We start from the raw sequence: 12,692 nt of genomic DNA, 5'->3' as shown, positions 1-12,692 counted from the left end.
GGGGATGATAAAATGAAATCAAACTATATATCCAAGTTTGTGTCATATGCAAGGTCCACAGTGTTTAGATCCTCAATATTGTTGTTGCTTAAATAAGTTTGAAAGAATATATAATCATCTGTTGGATAAACTACTTGAGATGAAGTTTGAAAGGTAGATTAGCTAAAATGAACAAGTATTCTTTTCAGAGATGAAAGATTAGTTGAAGTTGTCATTCTGTATATGGATGAGTACATTCAGTATTTACGGATGGATATATTGATCAATGAGTTGGACTATCCAAATGCTGCAGTCTGATATCGGCTTACCAGATGGAGAGCACATCCTATCTCTCTTGAAGAAGAAAATTGTGAGAAAGACATTAAAGAGAAAGGGCAGAACTATGAGTGTACTTAATTTAGAGGATCACCAACAGCATTTTGGCAGGAGGTGGGAAGATGCTGTGAAGTTCCTTGGCGGTAAGCTGCTACTGTTAACCAAGTCTTGTTCATGTTTATGAACCATCACGTCTTCTGAAGCACACATACTGTATTGTTTTCTTTATGGAAGTAGTACAAAATACTAGTTTCTTACCTTATGCATTGGTGGTGCTCATGCAGCGAAGCGCATCTGTAGGCAGCTTGTGATCCATCGTGAAACCACAGCAAAGCGAATCCGTAGGCAAATTGGGGCCCGTCGGTGGCTGTTTAAACAAGTAACTCACTTGTATTTTCATTTCTATCTAGTCAATTTGTTGTATAGGTTGTAATCATTAAATTGTTCTTTCGGAGAGGAAAGATAAGTTAAGGTTATTAGATCCTCAACATTTTTGTTGTTTAAGTAAGTTGAAAGAAATATAACAATTTGTTGGATAAACCCTTAGTTGCAGGAACCTTCAACTATGCCCACGTTTCTTCGACGGAAACGCGTTTCTGCGTTCCCGTTGAAGGAAACTCCAAGAAACTCGTCCCAATGACGACGGGAACTCGTTCGTTACCTATACGGGAACTTACACCCAAAAAATGGTTGAGAGACTTACGATTCAAGCTGCAATTGGTACCTTTAAAGTTGTTTTGTTTTTGTTGGTGTGCACATTTGATCTTAACCTTTTAGAGTCATACAAATGCCTTTAACTTTTATGCCTACCTAATATACACAAGAGCTCTATTGTGTAATCATGTGCTACAATAAAAATGTTGAAATATAACTAGAAACTTATAATTTTAATAGTAATATTTTGTGGTAGAATAATATTTTTATATTGACATTTAACAATATAAAATTTCAAAATATATTTATAATTTTAATAATTTTTCCTAACCACTCCCAATGGCGCTCCCACACTTCTATGATCATTTGCTACCCCATCCCCACCCCCGCTCCCGCTCCCGTCCGTGCTCCCACTTCGTGTAACTAAGGATAAACCTCTAGAGAAATGTAGATTAGCCAAAATGAAAAAGTGTTCTTTCGGAGAGGAAAGATAAGTTGAAGTGGTCATTTTGTTTATGGATGAGTACATTGAGTGTTTAGGGATGAGTACATTCAGTATTTACGGATGAGTATAATGACAAATGGCTTTGACCATCCCAATATTGCAGTCAGCTATCGGCTTTCCAGATGGAGGACACATCCTATCTCTGTCAAAGAAGAAAATTGTGAGAAAGACATTAAAGAGGAAGTGCAGAAATACAAGTGTACTTAGTTTAGAGGATCATAAACAACATGTTGACAGGTGGTGGGAAGATGCAGCAAAGAGCCATGGCTGTAAGTTTCTACAATTAGCTAAGTCTTGCTCTTGTTTATGAACCATTTAATGCATCTTGCAAAGGACATACTGGATTGTTCTCTTTATTGAAGCAGTTCCAAATTGTATTTTCTTACCTTATGTATTGGTGCTCATGCAGCGAAGCGCATCTGTAGGCAGCTTGGGATCCATCGTTTATCCTCCGCAAAGGGCAACCATAAGCAACATGGGATCCATCAGTGGCCATTTCAACGAGTAACTCACTTTTATTTTCATTTATATCAAGTCAATTTGTTTCATAAGTCATAATCATTATGATAAGAGTAGTAATTTTCTCCCTTGACTTTTGTGAAATTCCTGGGCATTTGGGGTCCATACATCAGTTATAATCCTATTCCTGTTGTCACTTCATTTCTATCAAGCCACACCCTCAGCATATTTGGTTTTTAAATAAGTTTGAAAGGATATATGGTTAAACAACTAAAGAAAGGCAGAGTAATTCAGATTTGCCTATATGAACGAATTGAAGTTGTCATTCTGCATTTGGATGAGTACATTGAGTATTTACGGACGAGTATATTGACCAATGGCTTTGACTATCCCTATACTGCAGTCTGCTATCGGCTTACCAGATGGACGACACGTCTTACCTCTTTTAGAGAAGAAATTGATGAGAAAGACATTAAAGAGGAAGTGCAGAAGTATGAGTGTACTTAGTTTAGTGGATCGCCAACATGTTGACAGGAGATGGGAAGATGCTACAAAGAGCATTGGCGGTTAGCTTCTACATTTAACTAAGTCTTGCTCTTTTAGTCTTTTTTATGAACCATAATGCATCTTGCGAAGGGCATACTAGATTGTTCTCTTGAAGGAAGCAGTACAAAATTTAGTTTCTTACCTTATGAATTGGTCTTCATGCAGCGAAGCGCATCTGTAGGCAACTTGTGATCCATCATGTGTCCATAGCAAAGCGCATCTGTAGGCAACATGGGATCCATCATCGGTGGCCATTTAAGCAGGTAACTCACTTGTATTTTCATTTCTATCATGTAAATTTATTGTGTAGTTTGTAATAAGCTAAGAAGCACGGATATGGGATACAGTATGATATGGATACGCGGATATATAATATTTCCAAAAAGAAGGATACGATACGTTGGGGGATACGTTGAATATATATATATATATATATATATATATATATATATATATATATATATATATATATATATATATATATATATAAAACTGAATTTGTATACCTTAACTTGCTAAAATGTGGACCTCCCTTTCCCGATCAAATTTTGATGATTCGAGCCATTCAATTTGTTCAAAACGTGATTTTAAGGTTTTTCATGAGAAATCGGCAAAAAATGACCGGGAAAGGCTTGATTTTAGTGATTTTTTATTGAACCATTCAATGAAAATTGCTCGGATGAAGGACTTCCCGGTCATATTTTTTGCTGATTTCTCGCTGAGACCCTTAAAATCACATTCTAATCACATTCAACGGCTCGGATCGTTGAAATTTGATTGAAAAAGGAGAGGTCCGTATTTTGCTGAATAAGGTCGCCCTTATAGAAAGGGGACTATATATATATTGTCCTTATCTAGTGAGGGATCCCGCACGGTTTTACCGTGCGGACCTCGCTTTTCCAATCAAATTTCGATGATCCGAGCCGTTCAAAATGATCAGAACATGATTTTAAGAGTACTTGCGAGAAATTAGCAAAAAAATGACCAGGAAAGCCTTGACCGGAGCAGTTTTCATTCAACCGTTCAATAAAAAAACTGCTTAGATAAAGCCCTTTCTGGTCATTTTTTTTGCTGATTTCTAACGGGTACCCTTAAAATCACATTCTGCACACTTTGAGCGGCTCTAATCATCGAAATTTACTTGCGAAATGGGAGGTCTACATGGTAGAACCGTGAGGGATCCCTCACTGGATAATTTGTGTATATATGCATATATATATATATATATATATATATATATATATATATAGAGAGAGAGAGAGAGAGAGAGAGAGAGAGAGACATACACACAACGAGAGAAAGAGATGGATGAGAGACTTATAAGGTTGTCGAGAGAGAGGATATTGTCGGTGTGTTTTTGGTGTCAAATTGGTGGGGAAAAAGAAAAATATAGTCCTAATTGCAATTTTGACCCATATATTTTAAGTAATAACATATTTACCTTTGCGCGTATCCAAAACGTATCCGCGCGTATCCAAAACGTATTGGGATACCAAAATTAATTCTAAAAGTCGGATACTTTAAAAAAAGCTGTATTGGATACATATCTGGAGTGTATCCGAGAGTATTGGTATCCGATACGTAATACGGAGGCCAAAATTGAGTATCTGTGCTTCATATTTAATAAGTATGTAATAGTAATTTTTTTCCAATTTTTTTGTGTGCAATTACCGGGCATGTGGGGTCCCTACATCACTTATATTTTAATTCCTGCTGTCACTTTAGGTTATGAAACAGTGAAATCATATCATTCACATATGTAGTTTAAAATACTCAGCTTATGTGAATTCAAAAACTGGAAAAACTTCCTTTATGCGTAATTATTACTCCTTTAAAGGGGTCTTATGGACGATAGCTAGCTTGCACATATGTCCAAATGTCCCTAAAATTGGATGTAGAAGCATATCTATATCTGAGGTCATCGACTTCAACGCAAATCGGGCCATCAACTCAGCTTGTTTATGTTTCTTGGCTTTTTAACGTGCATTTCATCAGTCTTCAACCAATGTGCATAACATCCATTTTTGTGAATTTTTAAGCAACTTTTCCTGTCAATATTTGTACTGGACTAAAGTTAAGAGAGGTTATTCATAAATATTGGTTCGTCCTTTGAACTTTGCAGCACTTTGAACTTTTAGCACCATATTCTCACCCATTGGGATTTATTTTGCCTTTAAATAGCATGGTTTTTCAAATTCTATGACAAAACGTAAATGTTATTGTGGTTACTACTATGGACGTGCAAGTTTGTCATATATTATGTTTGATAAGTGAGTTTAACCATTAATGAGGCTAACCACTCATTAGGACAACATTATTTTATTTTATTTTATTTTGGTGTCTATTCGGAAAGGGATCGAGGACATAATTTTTCATGAATTGGGAGAAGAAATGAGTGTAATCCATAGAAGTCTGAATTACTAATATAATGAGTGAACATTTCTTTTGTAAAATAAGTAAAGAATTAAGTGCAATCCAGAAAATCCTGAATTTAATGATTACCTTTGCTTGGCTCAGGACTGGGCAACAATGAAGGGATACTCTTTAGGTGACGAAAGGCCAGTTGAAGTTATCAGTCTATCTACGCATGCAAAAGTTGTTTCGAGGCTTCAACTTATCTATATATCCTGGCTTGGTAGATTTTCACCTCGGCCTTCAGCCTTACCAGGAGGAGGAGGGATTGTGGGCCCTATAACCTTATCGTTTAGTGAATCTGCTGCTACAAAGAACATAGCACAACATATTGGACAAGATCAAAGTGGCTCTACTGCATCTGATTCTGAGAATGAAAGAACAAGAGAACAAGAAGACCTCGAAGAGATATATACTAGTATTACTTCAGATGATCTTCGACGACTTTATGGCAGGATGAACCGTAAAGATGCTGCGGCGAGCCTTGACGGTAATTTATTGCTTGGCATGTTTCGATTGCTTTCAACCACAATAACTCTGCAAGGAGAGCTCAATTATTTCCTTGTGGAATCAATGTAACAATATGAATTTCTTACGTTAATTCTTGCTCATGCAGTTAGCATAGCCACATTCAAACGCAAATGTAGGGAGTTTGGGATCAAACGGTGGCCACATGTTAGAAAAAAAAAAGGTAATTCCACCCTCACTTACTAGTCACCTGTTTAAATAGTTAAGAAGAGAGAAATGGATGACCAATAATACCCTAATAATCCAATGGCCATTCCTCCCTCTCTTCCTAGTCTCCTGTTCGGATGATTAGAGAGAAATGGAGCGTGCCAACATAATTCCTAATCCAATTTTTTTAGCCTATCGAAAACCAATTTTGTTCCTAAATCTTACTGACATTAGGTGTCTGTTTTTTATGATCGATATAATTGAACCTTCTTTATTGTTCTTTCTACTATTCATTTCTCTTCTCTTCTATTTTCTCTGGTTCCTAATTACTTCTTTTCTTCTCTCCAAACAGTCGGGAGACCCCCCGATCAACATGGAGAAGGGAATACATCAACCGCATGCAAGACGCCATCACATAATGTGCAGAATGGGATGGAGGGTGAACCGGTTGGTCAAAATAAGGAGGCAAATGTATTTCGACGAGATTTTACGGAAGGCCCAACTGCTTTGAATACAGAAAATGGTTTAATAATAGGTATTGTGAAAACCCCTCCTTTTTAATGATTCTTGCCCTGGTAATTATGCTATTGATTACTAACAAAGTGAAAACGCAGGGAGTTCCTCTGAATGGACAAGTCAAGTGAAAGATCAATCAACTTTGTCCACTCCTTATCCAAATCACGATGCTCTTGTATTACCACAGCTTCATATAACATCGATGCTAAGTGAGAACAGGGGGGGTTCAATAGATTGGAGGAATTCTTTAGCTTCACAAGCAGAGCCCTTTTCAGACAGACATATCTCTGGATCTAGTAATTTGACATTTCCTACATGTTATGATACAACTATCCATTTCTCTTCTTCTCTTTTAGTATCTTTCCAACCTAGTTTTTTACCTTTCTTTTCTTTTTCCCTTACAGTCTGGAGACCCCCTGATCTACTGGAAGGTCAAACAACGCAGTTCAGTGCCCCTCCAAATCCAAATGCTCTTGTGTTTCCACCGTTTCAGATTGCATCGACCCAGGTGCTAAGTGAGAACGATGATAGGAGAAATTCGTTAGCTTCACAAGTAGAGGCCTTTTTGATGGGACATGTCTCTGATTCTAGTAATTTGGCGTTTCCTGCATATTCTGATGCAGCAGCTCCTAGCCAACCTGTGGCTACTATTCTCCAGACAATGCCTATGACTACCCACATGATACCTCAAATGGGGGGTTTCTCTGGAATTTTTCAACTGGAAGGTCAATTAACGCAGTCTACTTCTCATCCAAATCCCAATGTTGTGCCTCGAGAGCCTCAGATAGCATCAACACAGATGCTAAGTGAGAACATGGGGAGTTTCGAAAACTGGGAAGAGTTTTTAAGTTTAGAGGAAGAGACTTCTATGGGGGGACATGTCTCTGGATCTGTTAACTTGACAGGGACTACATGTTGTGATCCAAGTCCGAGCCAACAACCTGTGCTGACAAATCGTGACATGATGCCTACTACTCACGTGATGTCTCATCTCGTAGCAAGGGAAGATATGAGGTCTGTTACAGTAAAGGTAAGTTACGGGGATAGAACAATAAAATTTCTGGTCCCTCTCTCGTCTAGAATAATTGAAGTGAAGGAAGAAGTGAAAAAGAGACTGAAGTTAGAGCCTAGTAATTTCGACTTCGAGTACAAAGATGAGGACGACGGTGACCGGATTTTCTTAGGCTGCGATGAGGACTTGACGAACCATCTGCAACTATTCAGCAATCGAGTAATCAGGCTATTGGTTGTTGATAGTGATGCCAGTACCAAGAATATATGTGAAAGTTGTGGATCATTGAAGCGGAGAAGACAATAGGTAGGTCTGGTTTCAGAAATGAAATTTCATGGTTGTCACCAGTTGGTCCAGTTCCATGCTCTTTGTGTGCTAGGTTTTCCTTTAAACCTGCTTAATCAGAAACAGTAATATTAATTACGACGTAGTGGGGTTGTAGAGTTTGAAAATTCTTTGTTTCTTTGGAATGAGTGGGAAAGTGTCTCGACATACACATGATAATCTAATAGGTGATAAAGATCGCACCTTGATAGAAATGTTACCACACCAATTTTCCCCGTCATAGGAATGGAGCCATGGCATTTAGCGTATGACAAGTTTACGTAAATTGCCAAATGGATCTTTTCCGTCCTTGAAATGATGAAACTTCTCTTCTTCCCGATCAACTCTCTTCCTAGTCTCGAAAGTCTCTGACTCATTTTCGATTGTGTTCATGATCCTAATGGGAGTCGTGGCTAGTGATCAAACAATTAAGTCTTCTATTTGGTTTCCTGATCAATGGCATGAAGCACTTTAGGTCATGCTACAGACCCAAACACTTGGTATGATTCGGGCCTGCAGCATGACCTAGAGTCACTTAATGGGATTGAGTGGATGTGAACAAAAACATGAGCGAGAGCGTGAAAAAACATTCCAAACTACTAAGATTCGTGAGATTGAAGACCAGAAGCAGAGTGTACAATTAAAATTCAGAGTGGAAACATTGAATCCTTCAGGAAACTTAAACGACCTAGGACTTGACCCAACTCACTAACAAGAGTGCTTTGGTTTCTTGCAATTCATACACGATCTTCCGAAGGTATTGTGTCGTGGCTTAGTAACTTGACACTCTCAACTCTCATATTGCAAATAGTAATAGCGAACAACCATTGGGGGCAACCAGATCCAATACAGGTTAGTCTTCAATTACATAAAACTCTGATTTCTACTTCACTATTTCTTTCTTTCCGTTTGTTTTAACAATTTTGGTATTATATGAATAAGTGTATTATGATACGTCACGTAATCAAGAAACAGAGAAAAACGGAACACTCACAAAGCATAAAAAGAGATACAAGATTCCTTCGCGCTGAAATGGAAGCGGGTCCTATTCCGCCAATGGCAATGGTGTAGGGCTCAATATTTGAGGACCACAGATTCTGGCTCGCGGTGTATCAGCCCACAGGCGTTGCTACTAATGATACGCTTCTTCTTGCGCCAGAAGCCACTCTTGAAGACGCAGAGCTTCTCACTCTGACCTCAATTCTCAGACTTCGGATTGAGAGGGGCGATCTCCTTTATTCGGAGACACATTATGGTGCTTCTTGCAATTCTCCAGCGGATTGGCCTGAGTGGGTGGATGACGTTCTCAACACCCCTGCTTATCGCGAGATTATGGGGAGGTCGCTTACTCTTGAGGTCGTTTCAGTCTGTCGCGACCTATCCATGCCACGCAATAACCGTGCCATCCAAGACATTGGCTTCGCCATTTCTTGCTGGAGCGTCAATACCCATACTTTTGTTGGGGCATGGGGGGAATCTGGGCCTACGCCGGAGGATGCGTTTGTTCTGATGCACTCCACTCGCGCAGCAATAGGCTTTTCGATCCCGGCGCTCTTTCTGCTGAAGAGAGGAATGATGTGAAGGATCTTCATGAGGCTCATTCACATTATCGGAACGTATCCGCTGGATTGATCATTGCGACCATGAGGGCAACTTTGTCCCGTGCCCATAAACAGTTCAAGTTACTAGGATTGTTAGGAACGACAGCTTCCTCCTTCCTGTCCTCGCACGACTCTCTGCCGCAGAAGCCTCAGATAATACCGCGATGGCAGTGATAAACACTTATCAGATTCTGTCCCGGGTTAGCTTCCTGTTCTCAGTTCAGAGGGTCTGCGGGTGGCTGATCTGGAAGCCAAGTAAGCTGAGGCTCTGTGGGAGGATCTTGAGTTAGCGGCTGCAACGCCACACCCCTTATGACTCTTTTCTTAGGGGATTGTTGCCCATATAGCTATCTTTTCTCTTGTTTTGTAATTGTCTTAGCATTTCAGCCACAATTGTAACTTGGGCATCTGGTCAATGGGATTAGCAATGCTCCGCTTTTGCCCATCTCTTTATACCCACGATCTTGTGAGTGAAGTGCAATGAAACTATGAAAGAATGTTTTCTTCACTCTTGTCTTATCGAGCTGTTATTCCTCTTGCATGCTCGCTACACATATACAGGCATGAAAATAACACGACTCTCTTATCAAGAGTGTTCTTTTAAAATCTGGAATGCGATGGCTCTCGAGGGTCACTTCGATGAAGCCTCTATTGATCGGGAACAATATCATCTTGTTTGAAGGGTGTTAAAACACCACATATTTATGGAATAAATGTTCAATGATGGGAATGAAAATGATCTCTTCACTTATCTATCTGTCCATGATAAAGGAAAAATAATAGACTTACTGAAATATATTTTTTATGCAATATGAATTTTATTTGATAGATCTCAATGAGATATTTTAAATGGTGCAAAAAAAATTTAAAAATTATTTTCGTAAATATATTATTTGTAAGTTTGAAAATTGTAAATAAGTACTTTTTTAAGAATTCTTAGCGAAACACACCCTAACTCGCCTAATTCCGCTAATGTATGCCGTTTGACCAAAAAAAAAGAAGTTGACCTTATGATACATAAACAATCTAAAAAAATTAAATGCTCCAATTTTCAATCCGTTTGATCATTTTATTCTAAAGAATCATAATTAAATTTTGTCAATAGAGCTCTCATAATCAAGTTTCTGCTTTATAAAATCCAAATAATCATATTCCAACGAAGTGCACATGTGTGGAGTGTGGAGTGAATAGCTGGTTGTCCCGTTTTCATTGGCTAGGCGGAGATTTCATTCTACACAGACCCTACGTGAAGAATTTATTCTACTACTAAATAAGTTTGAAATTTGGAAAGAGATTAAAATACAAAATAGTCATCTACCAAACAAGAAGATAATCCTTGTTTTACAACAATCTCCAAAAAAAAATCCAAATAAGGCAAAAAATTGAACATTAAACGCTAGATACATTTAATTATTAGACCAACGAACATGACCAAACGTGCGTAGCACATTGCTAACACCCTAGTATAGATGATTCGACACAACGAAAAATCGTTGCCGGATGCTATGGAAAACAAAGCTCATCTTGTCAAAGCATATATATTAGGGTTGCTTTGTTTTGCCTCTTTCAAAGAACAAAATAGGGGAGAGGCATTAAAGAGAGAATGCGTTACTAAGAATATACTTGGTTTGGAGAATCTTCAACAATATTATGGTGGTAGGCGCAATGGGGAACACGTGATTTGTACATAGCGGGGGCCAAAATCACGTGTATTTCTCTGTTAACAATTTTATTATATGCAATTAACAATTTTTTCAAACTAACGTACGATGTGGATGGGCCTGGCAGGCTGGCACCGTACGTAACCGTTACGTATTTCAACTTGTTCGTGCAATTAACAATTTTTTTTTTCAAATTTTGAAAAGAAAAAATGATGCACAACCTTCGATATTGCATTCGTGCTTGCATCTTCCCCCACAACCAATAGAGAACCAGTTGAATCATATTATTAGTTTCATCACGACTATTGAGATCGAGAATGTAAGAATAGATGTGAAGTTTGTGGTCCTATGATTTGCTCATTGGGAAAAAACATTAACTCATGTAAACCCATTGGGACTGAATGGACTCTGACACACTCCAATCTCCATGAAGTGCACTGAAAGATAGGATCAAATCAAGTTCTGCTTGTCATATTTGTATGCTGAATTGCAAAAGCCGGCCATGTATGAATGAGTAATGCCATGGATAGAGTCAAGATTTTTAAATAACGAGGTCAATACATGGAATAATATTTAGTTTGGTCTTTAAATGACAAAATAGTATTGTTTTAAAAATAAAAAAACGCTACTGATTGCATTTGATATCCTTGAAAAATGCATTAAAATCCTTAAATGAAGATTGATATATGTGAACTTGTGTGTATTACATCACCACCTATTGGACAATTAGTGCTAGCCCGTGCCTACGGCACTACGCATCCCGATTGCAAGGAGATGGCAGTTGTGTGATTAAGGTGAAAATCATGGGCACTTAACCGGGAAGTGGGAGAATGCACTACAACCTTTGGATCAAATGAATCTAAACAGTTCCAATAACTTGTCCCCACACCCTTATGTTTTATGATAGAGATGTATAGTAATTTTAATGAAGAGTTCATAGTAGAGTTGTATTTGTATTGATTCTATTGAACAATGCCAACTACTCTCTACATGTAACATATACGATAAAAATGGAAGGATAGTAATAAATTTTTTTTATTTTTTTTAAAAAATGTAACATCTAAGATAGTTATAATTGATATTTAAAAACTTATTGAGCCACAAGCTACTATTTACCGAAGTTCTAATTTTCATACTTTCCGAACAAACCATTAACTTCAGGAAAAGAAATATTCTCTTCCCTTGTCAATTGGTTGGTTTGAGAAAAAAGAAAGGAGAAATTTTCCAACTATAGTATCCTGAATAGTATTTTTAAAAATTTTTTTTTTTTACATTCCTAATACTTTCCTTGGTAAATACAGTATTTTATCTTATCTTTGAGAGTTTGGGTTAAGTGTGTGCATTTAAGAGTGTCCTCAATTACCTAGTGAATGTGATAAATGAAATTACTCTCTTACTCTTCCGTGTTAAAAAACAATTCTTCTCTTCTCTCATTTTTTAAATAAAGTTCCAACCAGGGCATAACAACTTTAACCAGCTACGAATTTTCAGTGTCACATCTTCATGATTGGAGTGGACAACGCTCTCCTCTCAATGAACCCCTTCTAGAAAGGGTTCGCGGCTAAGAACTGCAAATTGTCAAGCCCAAAAAAGCAAGCAAGGGTTCAAAGAGGCTCTTTGAAAATTCTATATGGTACACTATAATTTTGACTTCCCTGTTCAAACACGCTGAAACAATTACTATAAAACAGAACGCAGTGAAGATAACTTGTTCGCGCAATTAACAGTTTTTTCAAATTTTGAGAAGATAAAATTAATGCTGCGCAACCTTCGATATTGCATTTGTGCTTACTTCTTCCCTCACAATCAATAGAGAACCCAGTTGAATCATATCATTAGTTTCATCGTAACTCTTGAGAGAATGTAAGAATAGACGTGAAGTTTGTGGTCCTATGATTTTTTGCTCATTCGGAAAACACTAACTCATAATCTATTGGAACTGAATGGACTCACGGGGCCCGCTCCAATTTCCAAGAAGTGCACTGAAATATACGATCAAAACAAGTTCTGGT

The 12,692-nt window shown here is 37.9% G+C and overlaps 2 protein-coding genes across 2 annotated transcripts in view; both read left to right on the top strand.

The window, feature by feature from the left end:
• Positions 1-12,692, top strand: part of LOC131325756 (uncharacterized) — a 336,707-nt gene that overhangs the window by 6,032 nt on the left and 317,983 nt on the right. Inside the window, exons 7-10 of the mRNA XM_058358184.1 lie at positions 293-458; positions 600-694; positions 1,578-1,743; positions 1,884-1,978. Of these exons, the coding sequence (XP_058214167.1) occupies positions 293-458; positions 600-694; positions 1,578-1,743; positions 1,884-1,978 (522 nt within the window). The remainder of the gene's footprint in view (positions 1-292; positions 459-599; positions 695-1,577; positions 1,744-1,883; positions 1,979-12,692) is intronic.
• LOC131325774 (protein NLP6-like) lies at positions 5,917-7,762 on the top strand. Its single transcript, XM_058358218.1, has 3 exons — positions 5,917-6,101; positions 6,181-6,405; positions 6,487-7,762. The coding sequence occupies exons 1-3, from the start codon at positions 5,999-6,001 to the stop codon at positions 7,398-7,400; spliced, it is 1,242 nt and encodes a 413-aa protein (XP_058214201.1). The 5' UTR covers positions 5,917-5,998; the 3' UTR covers positions 7,401-7,762.

The sequence above is a fragment of the Rhododendron vialii genome, chromosome 5a, assembly GCF_030253575.1.
Source record: "Rhododendron vialii isolate Sample 1 chromosome 5a, ASM3025357v1".
In the NCBI taxonomy this organism is placed as follows: domain Eukaryota; kingdom Viridiplantae; phylum Streptophyta; class Magnoliopsida; order Ericales; family Ericaceae; genus Rhododendron; species Rhododendron vialii.
This window is presented reverse-complemented; position numbering and strand designations above follow the sequence as displayed.